Genomic DNA, 27,376 nt, shown 5'->3' with positions numbered 1-27,376 from the left:
TAAAGGAAAACTTCAGAGCTCTGAAAAGATTCACAACGGGGGTCTCAACTTAAGAGAAAGTGTAGCTGACTATGTCAGTTTCCGATTAGGACTTTGTTATCTGAGAAGAGAGTCTTTACACTGATGATTGAGGAGTTCTGCACAATCTCACTGTGGATTCTTACGAATTGAAAAAGAGAAACTTGGAGCCACTCAAAGCTGAGAACATCTTCGATTGATTCGGGGATTTGACAACCTCATTGCATTCTGCCAGCAAATTGTGCCAATTTTATAGAATTTAGATCTCTTTCTAAGTGTGGAGGTAACTTTACTCAGTGGCCCAGTACCTACTGCACACTGGCAAAGTCACTTCGTAGCCCAGCCTAGTCCCTATACTCCAACGGCTGATAATCATGTTTAGTTGTACATTAGGACAGTGTACAAACAGTAAACATGTACCACAAACCAAATACCACACATTTCTCCAATTTACTAATATTTTAAATGTCATTAAAACTACAAAGTGTGATACCATAATAGAAAAACAATTATGTAGAAAACCAGTTGCAGCTACTTATCAGAGGCTCCAGAGTAGGGGCCTCCTGAGAGGACCAACATTCTGCAGCTTGCCTCTCCGAGTTCCGACACTGAGTATTATTTCATTTACTAGTGTTTATGAAAACACAACTTTCGTGTTTTCATTAAACACTGCCAGAGCGCCGGTCAGCCCTCTGGGCCTTGTCTTCTGGCTTTGGATGCCAGGCAGAGTAGGAGGGGAGGCTGAGGCATGATCCAGCTACAGAGTGTTGTTAAAAAACAACTCTCTGTAGATTGACATCCCCTCACATGGGCACAATCCATCTTATTTAGCAGACATACTGCGTATGCCTCATGCAGCACAGATTCCTAAAATATTGCTTTCAGGGCCCTTATTAGTGCATTCCTGAGGCCAATGAGAAGCCACATAGAGCATCAGGGTCAGGATCCCCAGCTCTGTCCCAGATTCTTATAGGGCTGTGCTTCGAGTCCTATTAAGAAGCTGGGAGAGGATTTAAGATGGATCTTTCCCTTTTCAAATCTGCTCTTGCTGCTTTGGCTGGGTCCAGTTTTGGAATCATGGCCTGCTGGTTCCAGTTTCCAGCACCAGAATCCTGCTCTGCCGCAAAGGAGGCAAGCTGCCAGAGCGCCGGTCAGCCCTCTGGGCCTTGTCTTCTGGCTTTGGATGCCAGGCAGAGTAGGAGGAGAGGCTGAGGCATGATCCAGCTACAGAGTGTTGTTAAAAAACAACTCTCTGTAGATTGACATCCCCTCACATGGGCACAATCCATCTTATTTAGCAGACATACTGCGTATGCCTCAAGTAGCACAGACTTCTAAAATATTGCTTTCAGGGCCCTTATTAGTGCATTCCTGAGGCCAATGAGAAGCCACACAGAGCATCAGGGTCAGGATCCCCAGCTCTGTCCCAGATTCTTACAGGGCTGTGCTTCGAGTCCTATTAAGAAGCTGGGAGAGGATTTAAGATGGATCTTTCCTTTTTCAAATCTGCTCTTGCTGCTTTGGCTGGATCCAGTTTTGGAATCATGGCCTGCTGGTTCCAGTTTCCAGCACCAGAATCCTGCTCTGCCGCAAAGGAAGCAAGCTAAGTAAAATATTATCAATTTCTCTGTTTAAGTATGTTGGTGTTTGTGAGTGTGTTTTCAAGTGTTTATGTCAATGAATAAAAGAGAATGGGATTGAGTGATAGTGTTTGTGTGAGTGTGTTTGCAGGTGTCAAAGAGAGTGGAAGTGAGTGAGAATCTGAGTTTGTGTGTTTAAAAAAGAGAAAGTGAGTACAAAGGAGTGAGGCAGGGAGTGAAAGTGTGCTAGTAAGAGAGTGTGATTGGAGATTGTGAGAGGGAGTGAAAATGAGTCAGGGCTATAGGTATCTATGGTGCAGCAGGTGCAGTAGCACCAGGTCCCAGAGTCTGTGAGTGTGAAAGGGTGAGTGAGATGAAAATGAGAACCAATGAGTGTGAGTGCGCTTATGAGTAAGAGTGAATGGGAGTGAGTATGAGTAAGCTGAGCAAGTGAGAGAATGTGAGTATTTATTTATTTATTTATTTATTTATAGCATTTGTTAAGTACGCGGCTATCCCCAACGGGGGTGTCCCGGCACTGTGGACAGCAGCAGCATAGAACCTCAAAGTTCGTAGCAGGACAATAACCATTTCTTCAATTTGCCTCTGAACAGGGATTATGATTCGATCAAATGAAGGCTGAGCGGAAGAGAGTTCCATAGTTTAGACGTGACCACAGCAAACACTCTACTTCCTTTTCTGGCACAATGGAAGCGGGGAGAGCAGAAGACGGAGATGGTTGGATCTGAGATTACGAGAGGAATGGAATAGCTTCAGCCTGCGTCTGAGATACCCAGGACCTCTCAATGCCCTGAAAGTAAGAACTAGGGCCTTGAACTGGATGCGGGAGGATATCGGGAGACAGTGCATGTTTTTTAAGTGGGGGGAGATAGAATGGCAGTAGGGGACCTTGCAAATCAGCCTGGCTGCAGCGTTCTGAACAATCTGCAATCGTTGTAGGAGATATGCTGGGGCACCCGCATATAGGCTATTACTTTATGAATCTGGGTTTCAAGCAATAGCTCGTTGTCAATTTGAAAGCCCAGGTTTCAAACTACTTTCACCAGGGATGGAGGGGGATTCAACTCAGACGGCCACCACACGGATGGTGGCAGTGGAGATATTTGATTGAAGAACAACACCTCAGTCTTGTTGGTGTTAAGCTTTAAGGTGTTTTGAGTCATCCATGATACAATGTTGGACAAGCAGGTTTTGAAATTCTGGAGTCCATTGTCAGAGTGGTCTCTAAAAGAAAAAATTAGCTGTGTATCATCAGCATATGAGACCACTCTGACTCGATTACATCAGCCAAAGGTGAAAGGTAGACATTAAAAAGAGGGGGCTGAGAGCCGATCCCTGGGGGACTCCGCAATCAAGGGGCTTTTTATCTTTAGAGAAGTAGGGTCGACACCATACCTGTTGCGTTCTATCCGTTAGAAATGATTTTATCCAGGCTAGAGGAGTGTCGCGTATCCCCACATTGTGGAGTCTGTCCAACAGTATGGAATGGGAGACGGTGTCGAAAGCCGCGGACAGATCGAGGAGCACCAACATGGCTACCTCGCCTCTGTCCACGCTTTCCATTGTCTCTGTGACCTCGAGAAGTGCTGTCTCCGTGCTATAACCGGACCTAAAACCGGACTGTGAGTCATGGAGGAGATTACAGGTCTCCAAATGGACGTCCAGCTGTTCTTGTACGATTTCTTCCAGGATTTTAGCAGGTTTGGGGAGCAGGGATATAGGTCGATGGTTACTATAATCTGAGGGATCAGCCTCAAGTTTTTTCAAAATGGGGATCAATGTAGCCTGTTTCCATGCTAGAGGAAAGTGACCGGAGAGAAGGGAGGCATTCCATATTGTGATTAGAGGTTGGATGATAACTGACGCCAGGGAGGTGAACACTTGGGCGGGGACCTGGTCAAGGGGTGACCCTGATTTACACTGCTGCATTTTTTGGAGTGCTGTATCTAGTGAAATAGCCTCAAAGTTGCGGAGCATATTTTCACAAGGGGGAAAGATATGCTGGGCTGAGGTCACTTCACTGGGCCTCTCCGGGGGAATGAAGGAGGAAAAAATATCCGCAATTTTATTATGAAAGTAATCAGAGAGGCCGTCACAGAGCTCTTGACTGGGTTTGATAGGACGAGTAAGAGCCGCTGGTTTAGTAAAGTCTTTCACAATTTGGTATAATGTTTTGGCCGAGTTGTCTGTGGTATTGATTTTATGGGCGAAATATTCTTTCATGGTGGTCAGTTTTAATTTATGGAATTTTTTCAAGACAGTTATGTATCTAATTTTGGCAGCAGGATCATAAGTAGATCGCCAGGAGCGTTCAAGTCTCTTACATTTGGATTTTTCTTCACGCAACGTTGAAGGGAACCAAGGGGCAGAAGGTTTTGTACGGGCCGATGAGAAGGAATGTAAGGGGGCAATGGTGTCAGTAGCAATGGAGAGATACTTATTAAACTTCTTGACATCGGTATTCAGATTGCCTGAGAGTTGCCAGTTCCAGTTGATCATTACAGGTTCGAGCTTATCACAGGTAATTTTATACCATTTTCTCCCCAAGTTCTCCATCCTGCTGTGAGAAATCAGAGGTGGGGTGGTGGTCAGGTTAAACTGAATTAAAAAGTGATCTGACCAAGTCAGGGGGAGTGGCGGCAAGGTGGTAAGGGCCGGCAGGTTTGAAAAAACATGGTCAAGGGTGTGACCCGCATTGTGAGTGGGGCCAGATACTCTCTGGTCAAGATTTATGCCTGCGAGAGTTTCAACCAAGGACCTAGCTTTTACGCAGGACCTATCATCAACATGCAGGTTAAAATCACCCAGAATGGTGAAATGGGGGTGTTTCAGGGATAGGTCTGCGAGTGTGACTAATAGCTTTGTGAGATAGGAAGGCTGGGTGTTAGGAGGATTGTAGATCAGTACCCCTGCAAAAATTAGCTGCGAAGCATCAGAGATGCTGAAGTACATTGTTTCAATTGGGACGGTATTGGCTAGTTTCTTAGAGATTATCTTCCAGTGGGATCGGAAGATTATAGCGACCCCGCCTCCTATTTTAGTGCCAGACCTATTGATCCCGACAAGCTGATAGTCCGGAGGGGTCGCTAAGGTGATGTCTGGGTTGAGTAAGAGTGAGTAGAGGGGGAGAGTAAAAGTGAGAGCATGTAAGGATGAGTGAGGCAAATTTTGAAATAAATGGGGTGCACTACTGCCAGGTACTACACCTCAATACTTTCAAACATCACCAGCTGCCAGGGCGGAAAACCACATTACACCATTGTGAGACTGTTTAAAATGGCAGTGCAAATAAATTCCAAAAACAAATGGTGAAGATGTTTACATGTTTTCTTTTCTTTGCTAGGACCACTTTAAGTGAATATCTTGCTTCTGCAGGCCTGCCCCAGCATGAAGTCAGGTCAGTGAACTGGCAACACAAGGTGCAAAATGTTAATTGCTGTCATATTATAATGCAAACTTGGAAGTATTTACTGCACACCAGGGTTAGGTATGTGGTTAGTTATTCATTTTTAATATTTGGGAGTCTGCCTTAAATAACTTTGAGAACCTAAAACACTGCACTTAAAATGCATACTTTACTCCTACTTTAAGAAGTCAGGGTCGTATGGCGACCTTGTGGCTATAGTAACCTTATTAAGTTTTTTGTCCTGTCAGTCTAGCAGCAATTTGTTGAATTTTCAAGCCCTGTCAAGAGCAACAATAACACATGGAAGAGGCATTCCTGCCCTCATAAAATAACTCTATTGCGTATTTAGATAGGCAACATATGTTTTCCTGCTAAAGCTTGTGAGCTTTGCTCTACAATTATGTAGTAGATCCTTGTTTTTTGCCCCCATTATGGCAACCCCAAAAAGAGTTTACTCATCCCAATGTTGAAGCATTGCGATGCACTTGCAGGCAGGTTAGCCGCTTTTGTGTATATATCTGCCCTGGTGCAATCTGCTTAATCTGAAGCAGTTAAATATATCTAGCGTCAATATCCATCCCGCAAGACCATTGGACGCCTTAGTCCAGGGTTCTCCAATAAGTAGTACAAACACAAAAGCCGGACAGTGGACCAATTAGCCTACCATAGGCACCAACTCATGAGGTATACCAAATATTTTTAAGAAAGAGATAGCTCGTGAGCTACCGATAGCTCTCCTGCTCCCTGTAAATAGCTCTCATGTGACCAGCCCATTAAATTAATAGATTTGCTTGGTTAAATTAATGCCTGCATACCAAAAATTAAAAGTGAGCATTCAAGATGAAAATGTCTCCCTTTTCAGAGCTCATAAGCTAATTTTCTGAGACAAATTGTTGAATTTCAAAATATATTTTAAACTGAAATTTGACTGATAAATCATGTGGAGTTGGGGAGATTTGTTACTAATGTTATTAAGTAGGTGCCAGGGGCATTAACCATTTGTCTGTTATGTATTACCCATGTTTAGCATTTTTTCATAACTGCCAGCATCCGTGCCTGATGCACTGATGCCATGAAGGCTAGCAATCTTCCATATGGTTGCTTTGTAAACCTTTCTGATGTTATCACTATTAAATCTCTAATAAAATTAGTAGCTCTGGATGACTGTAATTCAACATAAGTAGCACTTATTACAGAAAAGGTTAGAGACCTCCACCTTAGTCATTTCCCCTGATCTTGGAGATCATATGAGCTCCCTTTTCTGTAACATCTGTAAGCCTGCTCTGGTTGTTTTCTTTATTTCTCTTTCTATGTGTTACCATTTTGTATCAGGGGTAGCCATATTGATTGAGGTTGCTTGATTTCGGAAAGGTAGGTGGATTTTAAATATAATGACAGATAGTTTTAACTCCATCAGCACTGTTTGAAGTGCTCTTGATGATTTGTGATCAAGCTACAGCGTAGTCTACTTAGAGATACTGTGCTTTTCAGTTTTATCTCAACCTTAAGGAACACAGTTTTTAATTCTGTATTTGGCTTCAATGTCTCAGATTACTTTTTTTTAACTCTACATATTTTTTACACTTGACCATATCAGAGCATTTCAAACACATTCACTTTATGTAGCAATCAGATACATTTAATCGTAATGCTATTTGGGTGGTAAGATTCTTTTTTATTATTGGATGGTCGTGAATAAGACAAGAGACATTAACACTACAACAAATGCAGAAGAAGCATGAGCATCCTCATGATAGTGGGGTTAGGAGGATGCTAAAAGCTTTAATACCTGAGCATTCTGTTGGTACTGGGAGCAAGAATGGACAGCCCAAATTTGAGTAAAAACAGTTTAGGGCCCTCATTGAAGGTTTGTTGGGAACAAATATCTCAGTGTAAGTGACCATATACATCAATTTGACAGAAAGATGGCATAGAGGCTTGGGCATAGTTTGGAAGTGGAGGATGAATGCGGTGGTCGAGCACTGTTGATATAATGAAATATTGGCTAACAAAGAATGGGATATATTGGTCATATTGTCCTCACTGCTGTATGATAACAAACGAGCACTACTGATGTATGATGTTTTCTTTAGGGTTCCTTCTTAGACTATGATCTGGCCTCGGACTGAATTGAGCTTTAAGGATAAGAAGCCCTTCTGGGACACTTATATTCATGAATAGGTCCTACTAAGAAACTTTGAATAGTATTTATTGGTGAGTGTGTTACACTCTTATGAATGGTGTAGTGACTGAAGCATGAGGACTTTAAAGGAAAAAAGTATGATAGAATAGGAGATGGGAGAGAGCAGATTAATTGAGATAAAGTACTGATGAAGTGTTAAGATTCATGTATGCAGTGTTTGACTGATATAGATGCATTGTGTGCAATATGTCGCAAGGAGTTTGAAAATAATTGAGTCGTTTTGAGACGGTATCACTGCAGTATGGGATGTACTGGGGTTTGAAGTTTTGCCACAAAGAAGAAGTACTTTTAGCTCTATATTTAAAATAATCATTGTATAAACTTTACAAATATTATATCATATTTTTCTTTACAGGTTATATACATTTTATCTTATGTGTGTGGGAGAATATATGTTTTTTCCTGAAAAAGGTGGCAATAAGTTGTGAAATCCTCTTAAAGGTATCAAATTATTTGATGTACTTGATCTATCTAATATCTTAACACAATAGATAGGGATTCTTACACTAGATCATGTATCATATATAATGATCAAACAGATTGTTCCCACTGAAATAGACAATTGTTTGCAGTCGTATTTGTGTTTCTCTATTTTATTTAGTGTAACAATTTATTTGTTTACAATGCGTTATTTACACTTATGTTTTAACAAGTTTTTTTAATATATATAGGAAGATGATATGATCCCTGTATTATTGCGGATACATATATTGTGATAACTTGCTGTTGAAAACAGTGTCAGTGAAAACGTTATTAAAGGTTTGTGCTTCTTGATATTATTGTGGTACTGGATTGCTTGAAAAGTTCATGCTGTAATATTAAGCTGAAGGGTGTTTGAAAAAGTGTGTGAAGCATTTGTATGTGGTATGGTGATTTCCCAAGGTGAGATTTGATATTACTGGACATATTACAAGTGCCATAGGATATAATGCCCTTGTAATAAGGTGGACGGGATATCCATTGTGTTTGTTATAGTGACCTGTGTGCCAACTCTAATTCATAAATGTGTTTTCTTACTGTCCATGAAGACACTTAAAACTATGTGAACGATTTAAGAGTTGTACATTTGTTCTTTGTATGCCTCTGTGAATTTAGCACACCAAAAAAACTGATGGAATTGGGAATCAAATGTGTTCTTAGTGAATTGATATCAACCACTATTTCAAATAACAATGTTGACTTAGTAGTACCACAAAAACGATGCATTACAAATTTGAACAAATTTATGAAAATAACCCAATTCTTGAAGAAAATGAGTTGTGATATATTCAAATCAATTAATGAAAAAAACATAGCTTCTTCAGAAAACGAACTGATCCTCGAAAAATAAAGTGATTTTTAAATACAATACAAGTAGAAAACTGCATTATTAGCATTGTTAAGAATGAACAGAATTGTTCACAACTACTCATCCGTACGTTTTACAGCATTATCGTTTAATGATGTTCTTATTACAATAGCTTGATTTTTATTCCAAAACATTTATGACAATAAGGAAAATTATATAGCCACAGATTCACTTTTTACTAACAAAGTGAACACCACACATCCCTCATATTTTATTTGTCTTTGCCTCTTAGGGTATATTGCCCTTTGTCCAAGGAATATAATTGGTGGCAATCTCAGCCTTATTTCCATAGCCTGTGTGGTTACTTACCTTCTCCTTCGGCAGCTGGAGCAAATCTTGGTGCCCTCACTTTCACTGGTTGGCCATCTTCGAAACTTCCGTCCGCCTGGTCAGAGGATACTCCGCTTCCCTGTTGAGGACAGGCGCAATCGTAAATAAAAATAAAAACAAGGGAAAAAGCAAAAGAGACAAAGAAGGCAATACGTACTCCTCAGAGCACCAACTCCACAGCGCAAACACCTGAACTTATTGCCTGTCTCACCTGGCTTGATTTTACAGGCAAGTGGTCGGTCGAACCATAATTCACCTCCCCCTCCCTCGGGGGGTGTGAGGTGGCTGCTGGTGTTGAGTAAGACTTAAGCTCCTGTCGGAAACGTGCCAGTTCTGCTTTCATTATTATGACGTGATAGAGTGAAAGTGCAGCCAGGCTGGAAGAAATGGCGGTTATTACAATAAGAAAGGCTGCTGAAAAGAGTTTGTTTTCATATGACGGAGCTGGTACCCCCTTTGTGGTGAGCATATGGTATCCCCCAGGTTTCATCTCAGCGTTCCGTAGATGTCCTTTAAAAGAAGAGAAGCGGTATCATTGCTTGAGGCTTCTGGTGTCTGCCATTCATGGTGCAAGACAGTTTCACTACTGTACGTTACAGTAAGTGCGTGCAATATGGTTGCCAAAATAAACAGGTCACTTCCTGTCATATGGTCTTTGATGGGTTTATTAGAAACTCGTTTCACAGAATTTCACTGCTCTCAACCAGTCTTTTCCGCCGCGATTTTTATCGCTTGTGGCTAGCGTGGTCTTCTTACCCTCGTGCCGGTTTTATTTGCATGTCTGTATTTGTTTCTCTCTAAAGTTAACAGTTTTCTGTTGCCATTCTGCCAGCTGGTTTCTTCTTCCCTTTCCTTTGAAAAGGATAGAGTCGCCTCATATATATGAAGTGTTTCACTCATGCCATCTGTGATTTCAATACGTTTTTTGCGTATACCTTTTACATAATAAAAGTTCAGCACCGACACAAATAAAAACTCCCTTGGCATAGTTTGAAGATTTCCAATGGTTTTCAGTCTGCTACATCTGACTTTAAATTGGTATATCCGTTAAAATATGTGAACAACATAATCGTTTTAAAGGAGAAAATCAAGACAGAAAAACAAATTTCCAGTATGTTTTTTTTTTAGATAAAATGCCGCTTTTGTGTAATAAGCTATATATTACCATTATTGAATGTCTGGAGAAACTATAGGTCTTATGTACAGTTTGAGGGCTGGGTACTCCGTCAAAACGTGATGGATATCCCATACCCCGCACTGCTAGTGACAAGGCAGTAATGCACTTCTAATATGGCAGTGGGGGTCTCCAACACATTTGTGACCGTGTATCCCCCCCCACACTGAAAATAAGTGTTACAGCAAACAATTGATGGACGAAATGCTGACAATGCAAACATTCTCCCCCAGTCAAAAGATCTGGGTTAAATCCATTGATCTCTTGTCCACTAGCCCCCCCAGTTTGGACCCAGCCATTTGCAAATCAGTCTTGACCCTGTGCCCCATGGGAACAGTCCAGGCCCAACTGGCCCCAGAAACAAGCATCCTGGGACCGGTTTCAGGGTATTTCACCCTTCTTCAGCCAGGCTAGCTGGAATCCAGTGGCACAGTGAGCAAGGGACCCAAGTCTGGGCATACCCATCCCACTTAGGGTGAAAAGTGTTACAGCAAACAAATGATGGACGGAATGCTGACAATGCAAACATTCTCCCCCAGTCAAAAGATATGGGTTAAATCTATTGTTCTTTTGCCCACTACGCCACCCCAGTTTGCCACGCTCAAAATAAGGCCCAATGTCTCACAATGGGCGACGTTTCAGGTGGACTATGTTGACCGTCACACCCTCATTCCACAATGTTAATAACTAGCATATTATCCTCTATGGATCAGCATTTAGGACAGAAAGTCAGTCAGTCCATATAATTTATTGATCAAAACGGCTAGCGCCATAACAAAATGCAAAATGACACAATACAGAGATTCAGCAAAATAAAGATAAAAGGCTATGATAAAATAAAATGACATGGTTATGAGAAAAGTTCCTTTTGCTATATACAGCACTTGCCCCACAAGAAACAGTCCTTAACTAGCTAAGGTATTCTCCTTAACAGCAGAGAGCTTAAAGAATGAATGAATGAAAAGATTTTTTTTTTGCACAATTACTTAAAACCATTCGCAATATTTCTTACATTTGTAAATAGAAAACTAGTAAAATTCAACCGAATGCCATGGTAAAACTGTTTAAAAACACTTGTTCATCTTAAAAAATAGGAAAATTACTATAGCCGCAATTATAAAATAAATGTCCAAATCAATGTCTTAAAGCCATCGGGCGGCGGAAGTGTGAAACAGAAGTGACATCTATATTGGCCACCGTGTGTTTAAGCACCTCTAGATTTAAGGTGACTGAGTGCCTTATGTCATGTGAAAGTTTGATGTTAACATTGAAAAGCAAGTCTATTTCCTGTTTATTTACTTTGCTACTGTACAAGTTCTTCAGATGCCGACCAAACCTTCTTTATCGGACAGCCGAAAACGCAACTCAGCCATATATTTCCCAAATTTGGCCAGATCTGTTGGCGCGGTGCAGGCAAACAGAGCTGTTACCGCTTCTTTGCATGTCTGAATCCCTTTAGATGGACACATTTGTTTTAGGAGCTTCTAATGTTGTTGTAGCAAGACGGGGCAGCAGCAGACTAAATGTAGCAGAGACTTTTATTTTGTAATTACAGATTCTGCACTTGGTTATAGATGCCAGGGATTTCAATCCAGGGTTTAATTCTTTGGTTGGAAGGGGCAATAGCCTGGCCCATTGGATGTTTTTTGACGCCTTCCTCCCCACTGCTCGCTTCAGGTAGGGCTGTAATTTATGCTGTTATCAGGCCCGAGAGCCCTCCCCATGCTGTGTAGTTTCCTAGGTCTGCTTCCCGTGACAATTGGTAAATGTGTTTGTTAAGTGTGTTTTTGATTGCCAAGTAGCTTAGGCCCTCTCTTTCCCAGTTTTGTGTGGCCAGTTCCATGTTTCCACTGTGCCCTGCATATAAGTTTTCCATGGATTGGTTGTCTCTTCATAAATGGGCTTTAGCATGCTCTTTAGGCCTCCAATTGGTGCATTCAAAACCTGGTAATAATATTTGGCCTGCATGCCCAGGCATTCAAAGTGTTGCTGCACAAAACCGAACTCCAAGCGAATCATGCTGCTCCGGTTGTGCTTTGGTAGCTTAAATATGCGTTTGTGCACCTGGCATTGGGATTTCTCTAGGATGATATCCATCTTGCCTGGGAATGCCTGCTGTGCACAGCCCGCTATTGCCCTTATTTTGGACAGTATGACTCTTCTTATTGGGACTGTCATTGGATAAGCAATTTGTCATGAAGTTTGCACAAAGCATAGATTGTCAACTGCACTTTCGAGTTCATCTTTTGTCGGTGTAAGGATGTTTTCCTGGTATCACTGAGCTAGGCCCCAAGATAGTTGTATGATTTTGCGGTGACAATTGTTTCACTACCCACTTTCCATTTAAGTAGTGCTTTTTTAGCGCAGTGCCCAGATAGCATCACTTTGGTCTTGTGTGGATTTATGACTAATTCATTGGTTCATTATAGATGTTGAGAGTATTTAGTCCCCTCTGGTTTGACTGTATAGGGAAATATTAGCATGAAAGAGGCTAGCTCGAATGTCCCAGTTTCTTAGCTTATTCCAAAGCCTGTGTCGAGAAACCACATTGAATGCCACAGAATAGTCGACAAAAACAGGCAAAAACTGTTTTTTTTATTTTTAAGATTAGCTTGCTGGCTCAGATAGGAAACGGCCACTATGTTGTCAATTGTCGACCTCCTTTTCGGAAACCTGTTTGATATGGGGGGAGGATTTCTTTGTCTTCTACCCATCTATTCAACTCTGCCAATAGGGTGCTAGAATAGGCTTTCTATTCGATGTCCAGTAGGGCAATCAATCTATAGTTTTTTTAGGTTCTGTATTGTCTCCTTTCTTGAATATGGGTTGAAGAAGTGTGCCGCACCATGAATCCGGGACATTGGCTAGCAGGCAACATTCAGAGAATAGGTGGCATAGTACTCCTCCCCAGTATACTGTGTCTTCTCTGAACATTCCTCCCGGATATCCGTGGGGACCTGGGCCCCCGTCTTTTCCTTTCCTTTTTAAAGAATGAATTGTGCAACAGCATGCACAGTGGAACTGTTCAGTATCATTTGCAGCCTGAGGAAGGACAGTCCGCACTGATGAGTGAGAAAAGATTTACAAAAGAAGATGGTCACAGTTGTTTTAACAGATGTAAAATAACAGTAACATTGCTAGCCTGTAGGGGTATTATTGTCGCTATGTATGTGAAGGGCTCTCAAAGAGGCAGAGTCCATTCAGAAATGAGCATGTAATCTTTTTAGATGAAAACAAACTAGGATTCAGGGAGAGGTGTAGTTAGAAATGGTAAATATGCTCAAACAGTAATCTCTGTTAACTGAAGAGTTCAGTTTATTGAATCTCTCTATCATCCTTTTTGTTATTTATTTAATCACCATGGGTGGATAAAAAACACGAGGCACCCACAAAGAAAAGTTTCCTTTTCCTGTAAGCAAATAAGTGAAAAGACTCACGGTTTTGGCAGCCTATAGAGAAAATTATCATAGTTTGAGTCAGTGCAGTATGGGAATTACACAGGGTACAATCCAAACAAGGCCTGGAGCGGGGTAATCAGATCCTCAATATGTAACTGTGTCAATTTCTGATTCATTTTTTATTTCCCTCACCATAACATGTCTAGCGCTGCAACATCCTCACTGGGAGAAATTGGTTACTGGTTGAGGGTAGTGAAACCATTCTCTGGCACCAACCACAATCCTTGTCAGGGTGAGGCACAAGCAAACCTCAAATTAACCAGGGCTAAATCTTCAGGTAGCTTGGCACGGAGCAGTCAGGCTTAATTTAGAGCCAATGTGTAAAATATGCATGCAACACTTCAAACAGTAATAACATGGAAACAGAACACAAGAAAAATATCACACCAAGCTAGGAAAATAGAGTAAAGTCTAATAAATAAATCAAAACCAAAACAGATAAAATCCAATCAGTAGAACCGGAGATATGCAATTTTTAATCTTTTAAGTGAAAATAGCATAAAACAGCCCAAAGTGCCACTCGCGTCTATTTGGTCGTGCAAGACCAGGAGAAAGTCACAAGTCCAGGCTGACCGCAAGTCAGCGCAGGTCGGATACAGGGACCAGGTTAGTCCAGCTAAAAAGTTACTATCTCAGTCCAACGCAAAGTCATGTTTGAAGTTGAGTGGGACTCACGGAGCAGAGAAGTGTTGCAGATGGTCATCAATGTAGCACAAAGAGCAGGCCTGTTGCTGCTGACGTTTGTCGCTGTAGTGCAAATATCTTCTAGTAGTGAGTGGGTGGGTCGGAGCTTCGTGGTGGTGCTCACCGCGAGCGGTCGATGCTGTAGCATGAAGGGTCAAGCTGACAGAACTTCACATTGACAGGCTGTGAAAGCGACAAGGTTTCAGTGCCAATGGCCCTCTTGTAGTTGCAAATAGCCTAAAAAATTCAGTTCAGTTTCTCGGAGCCCACACCAAGGGTCCAGGACCTTAGGGGCACCACACGGGGGTCAGGGACTTTGTCCTGCTGGATCTGGGTGTGGTTGCAGGTAGTAAGGAGCCTATTATTTTGCTGTGGCTCTGAACAGGAGGCCAGCATATTTGTTCTTGTAGTCACTCTGGGTGTTCTGGGTTCAGGTGTGGGTCCAATCTCTCTACTTCAGGCTGAATGACAGCCGGGCACCAGCACTTAAGCATTGGTCAGCAGTGGTAAAGTGTGCAGAGTTCTAAAAGCCAACAAAAATGGGTTCAGCAATCAGGAGTAAGAAGGAAAACAGTTTAGGATGACCCTACAGAAAGGGCCAAGTCCAACACACCAGGTTTGTGTAACAAACGTTATGCAAACTGGCAAGACTGTTAATTTGGGATTTACTGGGGAATATATTTGGGAACCACTGCGCCTTTGCGACGGACCAGAAGCCCTCCCCCCCACCAGCACCTTGAGCCCCTTACAGGTGAATAGTCGCGCTCTACAAGCTACCTGAATGATTGATTGATACTTTAATTGGAGTGAGAAGGGATGACTCAAACCATAGTTTAGTACCCCCAACCACATGTTAGAATGGTTTTTTTTCCATGGAAGTAGAAAACATTGTGATTAGTCGCTGAAGGACAATGGCTGTCCGGGAAAGGACAACTGCCTCAAATGTATAAAACAGGAGAATACATCTGTTGACCTCACCCTGAACAATGCTAATTGCAGAGCCTGTCTCCTCGCCTAGTGTAGTGATATGAATCCATGATTGACCTTCTTCTTATCTCAGGGAAAGACATGACCAGTGAGTTAATATACAAATCTATTGAGTACAGACACTGGCACACATTATTACTTCACAATATTACCTATCGTTCATATATTTAACTGCACAAGTGTACATAGATTATCCCCAAAGTCTCACGTAGCAGGGAGAAAGGAAAACGGTGCCCTTTCTTAGTAGATATGGTGCTGTCTCACTCTCTACCTTTCTCACAACATACCGCAACAAATTTGATTGCTATGATGCATTGTGTGAAAAGTTAGTAAATCTGCCCCTACTTGTTTTGCCTTCCTGCAACTAGGTGTTCAAATGTTTGTCACCCTACTTTTGGCCAATACCTGCGCATAGAATCTGCAAGGGTACAGACCATGTGACAAGGTTATTTCCTTTACAATGTATAATCTTAGTATTAGATGTGCCATTACTCAGGGTCATATGCTCAGATGCCTTACATTTTGTGGAGAGCAGGCTTTGTTGTGCTTGGAGTTTATAAATGTGCAAATAAATAAAAGGTGTCCTGGCACTGAGAGACTTGCAACTGCTCTACCCACTGCAACAGACCCCAAATAGATAGGCACTGAGAATCGGGCAGCACAAATCAGGAAAAAAAAATGTTGGAACTTATATTGAGAACAGACACAGGTGTGGGACCATAGCCAGCGTCTAGTCCATGACCCTTCTGCCCAATTCCAAAATACAATTATATTGTATGCCAGCAAGTTCTCAGAGTCTTTCTGAAATGCAAATGTGGCTATGTAATAGGGAGGGTATTCCATAATTTAGCCACCGCCACTGGGTCAGCACCCACACCTGACGGGCTTGCTGGAATTAAGAGAACTAAAAGAAAGGCATCCAGTGATTGAAGAGACCTACTTGGGATATAGATATGGAATTTCTTCCTCAAGTAGAGCGGACCGGAATTGTGTATGGCTCGATGGACAATGCATATAAACTTAACAGTAATCCTTTCAGCAACAGAATGCCAGTGTAACATGCACAATGCAGAAGAAGACGGGGTATGCCAGAAAAGGCAAAGAGCTAGCTTGGCAGTCATGTTTTGGATGCATTGGAGCTTGTTTATCAAGTCATGTGGAGCACCCAAAAAAGAGAATTGCAGTAGTCAAGGGGACAAAGTATAGTTGCCTGAACCACTATCAGGAGGGCCGAGGGGGAGGAATGGAACACTTTTCCTAAAGACATTCAGCAAGAGAAAACAGTAGGATGTTAGATGATTTGCCTGTCTTTCCAACAGGAGATCAGATTCAGACCAGATTGAGGGCCAGAACATAGAAGGAAAATGTCTAGCCAGGGAGGTGAGAGATACTCACAAAACCTCAGTCTTATGATTGTTAAATTTCAAGGCATTGGATTGCAGCCATGAAGATACTGTGGACATTCACTGTTGGAGTGCCTCAATCAAGCCTGTCTCTGTCCTATCCAAGGCAATGATCAATTGAGTGTTGTTGGGCGTGGCCCTTTTTGCAGGGTCATCCCAGAACTTTGTGCCTTCCTCCTGTATTTATTCTGACCTGTTGTTGGTAGTTTTATGGCTCTGGGCACTTTATCCTCTGCTGATCAGTACTTAACCACTTGGCTGCTATGGCTTTTCCCCTCCTGCGCTGAGAAGCTTTGAAGCCCATTGTTCATGATGAGCTCACCTTGTCATGAGCACAGCTCCAGTGTGCCTCATGACGAGCTGAGCTCGTCATGAGCCTCGAAGAGGTTAAGTGCATGTGCCCTCTCTGGTAAACATGGTAAGATTAGTCTACACCTGTTTTGCTTATTTAATTTACCTATAAGTCCCTTGTACAGTAGTTTCCCCAAATACCCAGGGCCTGTAAATTAATTGCTACTGGTGGGCTTGCCGCGCTGCTTGTGCCATCCACCTAAGTAGCCTTTCAAACCTGTTCCAGGCCTCTACCACTGCAGGGCCTGCATGCGCAGTTTACTGACGCCTTGACGTGGCATATAAAGTGGTTGCCACGTCTGCACCTCCTCTTTTACTACATGAAAGTCACCCTTAAGGTAGGCCCTAGCTAGCCCTATGGGCAGTGTGCTGTGTAGGTAAAAGGTAGGACATGTGCCTTAACTGTTTGGCATGTCTTGGAAGTGACAAACAGCCTATTTGGTTTCTCACTGCTGTGACGCTGCCCTCTCATAGGTATGCATTGGGGATTCCCTGTAAGCATGGGCGTATTTACGGATTCGCAATCCGCAAAATCCGCGAACTCTCGCGAATTTGCGGATTTTTTTTTGTGTTCGCAAGGATTTCTGCCAGTTCGCGAGGGTTCTGTACCAGTTCGCAATTGCGAACTTACTTGTCGGCTCGCAACAGCCGCGACTATGTTGTTTCTACATCTGGTTCATCGTCACAGGTTCACAGCACCCTCTGTTTCACCACTGCCACCCTCTGGTACACCCATGCCACCCTCAGGTACATCACTGCCACCCTCTGGTTGGTTTATCACTGTAGATTATGGGGGTGAAAAAAAGCAAGCACACCTGCCCTGCTTCAACTGACATGAATTAATTTGGGGTTGATTAATGTGTCACTGAATTTAAACTTCCAGTCTGGCTGGCACCTGCTTCCTTATCTGTAATTTGCTTTCTGTTGCAGTGCACTTTTTTTTCACAGGACCTTTGTGGCCTATAGTTGCAAGTAGGCAACTGAACTCTGAAGGGGCCCCTCAGGAAGCCCTACAGGGAATGGTTACTAATCATAAGATTGAACTTTTGCACCTGCTGAGTGCTTTCAGTTTGGTCTGTAATTGCTTTCTGTTGCAGTGTAATTTTTTTAACAGGACCTTTGTTGTATACTTGTAGCTATTCTCTGAGCCTGCTGTGAGGGTCAGAGCAGGGTCATAGAATAGTTGCAAGTAGGCAAATGACCTCTGAAGGGGCCCCTCAGGAAGCACTACAGGGAATGGTTACTAATGATAAGATTGAACTTTTGCACCTGCTGAGTGCTTTCATTTTTGCAAAAATCCAAATATCCAGCAGCATCCACAAAAAGTAATCCTTCCAGGTCAAGATCTAAATCAAAGTGACCAGCACATGAAGAAAGCACTGGGAGGAGCCTGGTGGACAGGAACAGGAAGTTGGAGACTGTGGGGCACTTCCTTCCTCCCACCCCCACCCCCCAAAATGGACTCCTTGCAAAGAAAAAGTGCAGGCAAATGTCAACCTGAGGAGTTATTCTGATAAAAATATTAATTTTCAAGGTTTATGCTGCCTGCTGGTGGATTTCTTGTGCAAAATTGCAAATTTTGGAATCTCGCAATTGCGAGATTGTCGCTGCCCGCCGCATCTACGTGTTCGCAAGTGTTTACTCCCGCGAAATTGTATAGTATTCTAGTTGGCAAGTGCGACCAAGCAAAAAATCCGCTTCGCACGGATTTTACGAATTTTCGGCAAGTTCGCGAGAGTTCGCGGATTGCGAATTTACCGAAAATCCGCAAAACCCGCGAGCGGAACGGATTTTACGCCCATGCTTAATTCCCTGATATGTGCTTCAGTAGTAATTCCTGACATGAGAGGGCTGCGTGACCGTGTTTGGTATGTGTGGAATAGTAGTGATACATCCTGCTTATTAGTGAAAGTGGATTTATTATTACTATTTTAGAAATGCCACTTTTAGAAGTAGTCCAAAAGGGGGTGGTGATGGACTGAACTGGGGTGGCAGAGTGGGCTAAAGAACGGTGATGGATTAAACCCAGATCTTTTGACTGGGTGTGAGTGTTTGATTGATTCAGATGCTCCGTCCATCACCACCCCCATTTGTACCACTTTTAGAAGTAGGCATTTCTGTGTGCCCTGCCTGGATGTGTATTGACCGTCTGGTTCTGACTGACAGGGGAGAGGGGACGTGCATTCCCTCCACCCAGTCCCGGGGGGAGGGGGGTTGAGGTGTGTCCTGCCTTTCCTGGGAGACTCAGCGCTAGGCTGAATAGACCTTGGCTGAATTTAGAGTAGAGTTTTCCCTACAGCTGAATGGGCCTGGTCTGCATTTGGAGTGGTGGGAGGAGTAGGACCTGCAACTGAATAGGGCTATGCCTGCCTTCCCCAATGCTGGCTCCCCCCCTGTGGTGTGTCTGGGGCCTGGGCTAAAAATGTGAATGGGGGTGTTATACACTTCAATAGTGGTTGAAGTGCCCCCAGAACAAAGACACTAGTACTATAAGTACAGCGCCTGTGACCCCATGAATGGGAGATGACAGTGTGTGGACTGTATCCATAGGACTGCTGTGTGTCAGGAGGAAGCGCCATTTGGGATTATCTGCTTGTGAGAATGACCTGCTGCCTCCTGGGTGGCTTAAGGGACTGCCACTCTGCTGGGTGAACTTGTGTGCTGTTCTGCCTGTGCCCTGTTCTCTGCCCCCAGTGACCTCCAGGGTTTCGTGGCCGCCCGGTATGAGTTTTACCCAGCGCTTGGTGAGCACTTTGTTTCCCCACTCTGTTGTTGCAGAGTGCATGTGGAGCACTGTACGGGGTCTGGGGATCACTTTTTCCGGTAAAATAATGTGGGCGCTTTGTGAGGCATCATGCCAGCTGAGTTCTGGGCTGAGTCCCCACGTGACCGAAAAGAAGGCACCAAGCGCAGCCGCTCTTGAGGGATCGAGCGCCGCAGGAGAACAGGCACTGCTTAGCAACCAGAGGAAGCTGCAACCACGCCCATCAGGAGATACAACATTCCCCGAGAGCAGTAAGGACGATCTCCTGACTAAGACTGCGTCTCACAGCCTGGGTGGCCACAGCAGATTTGGAGGCCTGGTGTTTTTGCCGACAGGGATGCCCCAGAGGGCCCTAGGTTGAGGGCCTAGTAGCCCCACGGCAATGAGCTGTACCGCCAGGTAGCCTGGCCAGCTCCATTTGACTCCCGGGTGTGCAGGCACTGTGAGGTTGCACGAACCAGGCCTTGGCAGTGGAGGGCCCCTGCCCTGTATGGCCAGTGCGGGAGCCTACCTCCTTGGTGTGGACGCCTCCCTCCTTGGTGTGGACCTACCGGGGCATTGTGCAGGATAGTTGGTGATGGAGTGGAACCTCAACGGAGGTCTCCCATGCATTCTGTACTTTATTGCAGCTTCACCGCATGGTCGTTGGCAGCTGCACTGTAGTCTAGTTCCTATATCCCTGATAGGCTCTGCGCATTGGAATAATATACACTATAGATTTGACATAGGACTGAGGTCAGTATGTCTCTATCGAGTACATTAAACTTAATTACTTGTGTGGGCCAGCTAACTCAGAGGTCACTAGAAACGTTCTCGAACGAACAAGAAGGGATTAGTTCCTGAAAACCGCATAAACATGCCAACTTTGTTTCCCTTAGATTCAGAAAAATATCTTCAGAGTCGTGGATTACAGTTTCACTCATTCAATTGTGCATGCTTCGGTTCTACAGAGTTGCATAGAAATAGAGAGACGGGTGTTTCAATACAAGGGGTTTATTGAACAGTCTTATTTCTCATGCAAGAGATATGAACTGCTACAATCGTAAGACAGAATGCGAAGTATAATGCGTACAGCGAAAACAGTAATGTAAAATAATACTGTAATAGCATGGACTGTTGCTATGACATATATAAAAATACATACATAAATAAGACAGGCTAAAATACTCAACTGGTGCTTCTAAAATAATCCTACCCCAGTGTACCTAACCTAGGTCTAGTACGAGGAAAGAAGTAGGTGCTGTTTTAGCTTAAGTTTAGTTTAGTTTAGTTTTGCCAAGAATGGCCAAAAGTTCCTCTAGGTTCTAATCAGCTCCATACCTTAGAGTGAGAGAGGTTGGTATCTATTTCCCAGGACTCGATTTCCCAACACCCCGCAAGTGGAATCAGAAACACTGGAGCTGGATTCTCGGCAAGGAGGAAGACAGTGTCTGGTCAGTGCCTCAGTTGGGGAGATTACTTCCTTCGGGACTTGCTGTGGCGAGCCGCGTCGTGCAAGTAGGTAGCCGCACCGTGCCTTACCATAGCAAGTAAAGGTATATTTATACCTTGAAGGTGTTTAGGAATGCCAGTATTGACGTAGAAGTCGGGCATATGAACGTTATGAATGAACCCCTAAGGAATAGATGTTCATGCATAATAAATGAGTTCTTGGAGAAATCAATATTCAAGCAAGGGAAAGTCCTAAAGGCTTAAGAGTCCGGTTTTCCAGGAACTCATTGTGACGTAGATGAACGGATGTAAGTAGCCATGCCTGTATTTGGTTAGCATGGACAATGCCCAAATAAGGACTGGATTTCTATGCCTAAATATGGGCAATGTGAAATGTACCTATATAAAGGCATGAATCGGGAGATTCATATGGAATCTAAATCGAAGCATAACACTCACTTTCGTATGTACGACGTTACTAAATTCTAAACATGTTAACATATCCAAAATGTATCTACACACGAAGAGCTAAAAGCATGTTTCAAACACAATGTAAATAATGTATCCAAACTAATTGTAAGCATAAAATTGCATTGGTGCTGTACACATTAAAGCAATATTTCATTCTAAGCATATGTTTACATTTGAATGCTAACTGAATGAATCATGAAAAAAACATTTATGAAATGGCTCGTAAATACAGAAGAAAAAGGGCCGAAACCATTTCATGTCAGATTACATAAAACTGTTTGTTTGTGGACAAGGTTGTATATTGTCTCTGGAAGTATTCAAGGAATTATTGTTCTCTATGAATAGTTCTACTATAAGCAGATTACTTGTGCCAAAAATGAAAAATACAAATTTGGAGAAAAACAATTAATCATATACCCTGACTAGAAGCAAGGGTCCCTATTTGGACAGTGGTACCTACCTCTGCCAACTAGAGACCCCCAGTTCTAACAGGCCCATATCCTTATTAAATGCAGAACCAAAAATCCTAGCTAAAGTGTTCGCCACTAGGCTGATCAAGGTTATAGGGGACCTAGTACACTCAGACCAATCCGGATTTATGCCTAGAAGGAACAGTGCTTTAAACTTGTGTAGATGGCACGGTACCTGGGTAGGGTACAGACGATACGCGAGGATGCAATTATAGTCTCCCTAGATGCCACCATGGCATTTGATACACTGGAATGACCCTATCTATTTGCTGTACTTGCTAAATTGGGGATTGGACCTACTTTCTGCCGCTGGGTGCCACTGTTATACACTGCGCCGATGGATCAAATAGTCGTGAACAATAGGAAATCAGAACCCTTCAGACTTAGCCGGGGGACCCGCCAGGGGTGCCCCCTTTCTCCCTTATTATTTGCTTTGGCCCTTGAACCTCTTGCGGCATGGATCCGCAAAGATGTCATGATCCGTGGCATGCGGTGGTCGTCTGAATGGGAGGATCAAATCTCTCTCTATGCAGACAATATGCTTCTGTATCTTACGTCCCCAAAGAGATCCCTGATTGCAATATTGGATATACTTGACATCTTTGGTGTATATTCTGGATTTCACGTCAATTGGCAGAAATCGCTGGTGTATGTCACCTGGGGGGACCCCCCTTTACCCCAAAACTGCCCTATACCAATACTATCAGAAGGCTTCAAATACTTGGGTATATTCATCTCTCTTGACCCCTCTGTCAGATACGCCCGTAACCTGGCTCCCCCCCTGCAGAGACTCAAAAGTGATATAGCAAACTGGAAGTCACTCCCGCTTTCACTATTGGGCAAAACGGCCTTATTTAAAATGATGTCCTTACCCCGTTTCTTATATGCCCTGCTGAACTCGGCTGATCCTGTTCCAAACTCGGATTTTAAAGAAATTGAAGGGCTTCAGCGAGACCTTCTTTGGGGAGGGAGGCCGCGTATTGCCTTCTAGAAGCTCACACTCAGTTGGTATGATGGTGGTATCGGTGTACCTGACATTAAAACCTATTACTGGGCAGCGCACCTCACAGTTATAAATCACTGCACCTGTGGTCGCCCTGACAACCCGGGGTTCCTTATGGATCGCTGGATTCTTCTGAATGCGGCCTATTCCCGTGCGCTATATTCTAAAGCAGGCAGATACACACTCACTGGCCCCACCGACCGCACAGTCAAAATCTGGCACTCTGCAACTAAGTCTCTCGGCTGGCATAAGAGGTTTACTCTCGCCACACCTCTATGGGACTCACAGGAACTTGGACATTTGGGTAACACCAAGGGATTTGACAAATGGGACCTACTCGATATTTCCCGTGTTAGGGAACTTTGGTGCACCGAGGGCTTGAAACCCTTCAAAACTCTCAAAACACAATATGCGCTGGCGGATTGGAAGAGGTGTGGCGCCGCGGCCAGGGCGACTGACGCTGGAATCTGGGGATCAGGGTTCGATCCCCGGCTCCGGCGGCAGGTTAGCCCAGCACCATGTGACTCTGGGCAATAGCTCGCTTAATCTTCCCGATGGCCCCCAGCGCCTAGAGACCCTTACGGGTGATTGTGCGCTTTACAAATGAGGATTATTATTATTTATTATTATTCCAAGTTTTTTCGGTACTTGCAAATCCGACACGCTCTGAAAACAGCTTTGTCCAGTACCACAACTCCACCGGATGCCTCTCCATTAGAGGACAGGCTGCTAGACGGCCACCTGCTGAAAAGGCCATTTCCCTAACAAATTGAAAGCTTATTAATAATATGGAGGACCCAGTGCAGACACTACGAGACAAATTGACTGAGGACGGAATAGAATTAGACGTTGAACTAGAAGTTGGCAGACAGCGGTCTCCCCCCCCAAAACTGTGGCGATCCCGGCACAGCTGAGACTGGGACAACTAAAAATCCTTCATAGAACCTACGTAACTGGTCCCCAACTGATGCATATGGGTGGGCTGACGGACGGATTTTGAAGGCAGGGATGCACACAGTTGGACACGTTCATACACATAATATGGCACTGTGAGCCGATCCAGGAGTATTGGCGTAACATACATGCAGTCATGAGCGAAACACTGGAGGTAGAAATCAAACCAGAAACGCCCAGATGTCTTCTTAACATTTGGGAACCTACCGATCTCAACACTTATTCCACGCGGTGGGTCACACTTGGCTGCATGATCGCCAAGAGAAATATTGCTCAACTCTGAGGAGCCCCGCGTGCACCCACTGTTGCAGACTGGTGTATGCTACGGGAGAAGACAGTTTATGCGGCCTGGGGCTGCCCCCGAAAATGTTCTAAGATTTGGGCCCCCTGGAATGCATACCGTGGCGATATTTGTACCCCTCCTCGAGATGCTGAAAGTGATGATCCCCCCTCCCCCTGAATTCTGACGAATTATGTTGTTTTATATGTATGCATATTTGATTTCGCTGTAAATCCCTTTATTGCTCATTGTGAAATTGTACCTCTATGTCGAGAATGTTTAATAAAAAGATTTATAAAAAAAAGAAGTTATGACCATAATGGTTATAACAATACATTTGTTCATATTCTGATGAACCTTCTAAATATTCATGATTTGTGAATACTGCAGACATCTCTAGATCAGACATCATACTATTAACAGTCTCGAAGTCCCAATCATCAGAAAAGGTACTCGAGGTAATAAAGTCACTTAATGAAATCTTGAATAAGTGTGGAATCTTCAACAGCTCCGATGGGCCAAAAATGTCATATTCTGTTTTTTCCAAAGGTATACCATCAGGTATAGGAAAGGCTGCGATGTTCATGATGGGATGATTTGTGTGGCTTGAGGCATAAGTTGACTTTCTTACTTGCTGTGTCCATTTTTACATATCTTACATTTATCAGCATACCCAAAGTTATTACCAGTGCTAACCAAAGTAGAAGAAAATATTTTTCCAACACAATCCAAAGTTCATTCCCTGGTAAAACCAGATAAGTCTTTTCCAGGTGATGAAAAAAGCAATTTTCTTGTTCTTTGAAAGCTCTTTTTGCTGGCGTCGTTTCAGGTTCGTTGGGATCCTCAGAAAACGTATCAAAGTTAATGAAATACCCAGAGGCAGTTCTGTCAATGGTTGGGATTGCATCCGGATTTGTTGAAGTCGCTGGAACCACTTGATCACTTGTTACTTCATTGTAGACTGGTGCTTCAGGATGAACTGTTATTTGGGTCTCAAGAGGAGCGAGTTCCATAGCTTTGTTGCTTAGTCCTTCTTTTCTTACTGCAGATTCTTCAATGGTGATGAGTCTCTCAGTTTGAACCTCTTAGATTGTAGCTAGAGGAGTGCGTCTGTCTGCTACATTGGCGGAGTCCACCTGGCCTACTGCTTAGTATCCCCCACATAGTGTGGTTTGATCAGGTCGATAGATACAAATCGGTTCTCCATTTTGCCAGCAAGGGGCGGCAGTATCACTGTTCTTGTTCCTTGGATTGCTAGGACAGGTACTGGTTGTCTGTACAAAGGCCCAAATTCCTTCTTGTCCGTGATCTTTTCTCTGACTAGATCACCACGCTTTGGGATCCAGACAGACCTTACTGGGATGGTTAGTTTTTCTCCAGTGGTGGTTGGCTTCAGAAACACGTTGCATTATTTCGTTCTTAGTTCATTTAAGTCCTGTAAAACGGCCAAACGATCTTTGATATCAAATTTCTTAGTTTCCACCACCGCTGTATGACAATCAAGGTCCTGGACCAACATTCTTGTCCCAAACAGGACCTCATATGGAATGATACCCCCTAGAGAACTTCTTGGCAAGTTGTTAAGAAGACGTTGGACCCCAATCAGATGTTTGACCCACCCGTCACTCGAACCTAATACTCTAGCTGTTATAGCCTGCTTTATGTCCCGGTTTTTTCTTTCCAAAACCGAATTTCCCTCAGGATGGAATGGAGAAGAGTACCGCAATGCAACGCCCAAACTGGCCAAGGCATCTTTGTAAGCTCGAGAGCGTCCTTTTTCTAGGATATGAATTATCAAGTGAAGGCAAAAGCCTGGCAGCCAACTTTTTGGAAAAGTGTGCGCTGCTCCAACCACCAAAAATGCTGAAAAACTTAGTTGATTATAGGTTTCCTGAATTTCGGAAGAACTAACATTCTAAACTACGCAGAAAGAGTTAAACCACTTTACGAATTAATCAAACCTGATTTTAAACAGTACATTGGACACAAAAACACACAGAAATTTTGCGTTCAATCCAAACAGACATGTTAGCAACTAAACATTTACAAACACGCGTAAATGTACCCAACTTAGTGATCCGAATCATTCCAGGTCAATGTGGATTCACCTACTTAACTTTTAAAAAAGGTGAAAAAGTACCAATTGCATACAAATCACATTTGTATACACAAGCAGAAAGGGAATTCACTTCTACAGAAACAATTCTGACAGCAGTTCAAACCGCTGTAGCAAAAGAGAGAGCTCTAACACAGGGGAAACGCATAATGGTCGTACCTCCTGTACCTGCCTTAGAGGCAGTGACAAAAGCGAGCATTCCAAATGCTAAAGCTTTACATCCGAGATGGATACAATGGGTTAATTCTCTTGCTGCAACTGATGTTGAATACGTTTTTGATCCTTATTTGAAAACACAAGCATTCCTGCAATACGAACAAGAATGCCCTCTGCCTACTGAAATTCTACCTCTAGACCAGTATGAATGTATAATTTATACTGACGGATCAGCACAACCCGCTACGGGGTAAGCAAGCTTATAGTGCTGCATGCACGATGGCAAATTTAGACCTATAGTCACAAAAACCCTATGTGTCTCTTCCACCGAATTAGGAGCGGGAGAACTTCCTGAACTCCCTTCCCACACTCACTATTTAAGACAAAAAACAAAAGTTGGGCACTAATTGAGGGTGAGATCATGCAGTCGGAGATCAACATGGCGATTACCAATGTCCACAATTGTAAATCACTGGACGAGGATTGGCTCCCTAGGAAATTCTATAAAACCTGCAAACCCCTAGTCATGCAGATGCTCCACTGGACCTTTGAGGAGGGAGAGACCACTGACTCACTGGGCACCATCTCCAATAAGGCTATCATCATCCTAATACGGAAATACAGCAGGGACCCCCTGGACTGCAAGAGTTATCAGCCCATATCCATGATCAATGTGGATGTTAAGATTCTGGCCAAAATTCTGCCAACCAGACTGTGAAGAGTAACACCATCACGTATTCACCCATCCCAAGTCCGGTTTGTACCAGG

General features: G+C 43.4%; 1 protein-coding gene across 2 annotated transcripts in view; it reads right to left on the bottom strand.

The window, feature by feature from the left end:
• The window catches only part of TNFSF13B (TNF superfamily member 13b), a 112,338-nt gene extending 102,826 nt beyond the window's left edge, over positions 1 to 9,512 (bottom strand). Inside the window, exons 1-2 of one of the 2 annotated variants that reach the window (XM_078658255.1) lie at positions 9,118 to 9,512; positions 8,886 to 8,985 (exon numbers count right to left, since the gene is read on the bottom strand). In XM_078658255.1, coding sequence (XP_078514381.1) covers positions 8,886 to 8,985; positions 9,118 to 9,396 — 379 coding nt within the window. In that variant the 5' untranslated portion in view covers positions 9,397 to 9,512. The remainder of the gene's footprint in view (positions 1 to 8,885; positions 8,986 to 9,117) is intronic. The other variant, XM_078658256.1, reaches the window with a different exon arrangement.
• Positions 9,513 to 27,376: the final 17,864 nt, after the last annotated feature.

The sequence above is a fragment of the Lissotriton helveticus genome, chromosome 8 (genome assembly GCF_964261635.1).
Source record: "Lissotriton helveticus chromosome 8, aLisHel1.1, whole genome shotgun sequence".
Lineage (NCBI taxonomy): Eukaryota > Metazoa > Chordata > Amphibia > Caudata > Salamandridae > Lissotriton > Lissotriton helveticus.
This window is presented reverse-complemented; position numbering and strand designations above follow the sequence as displayed.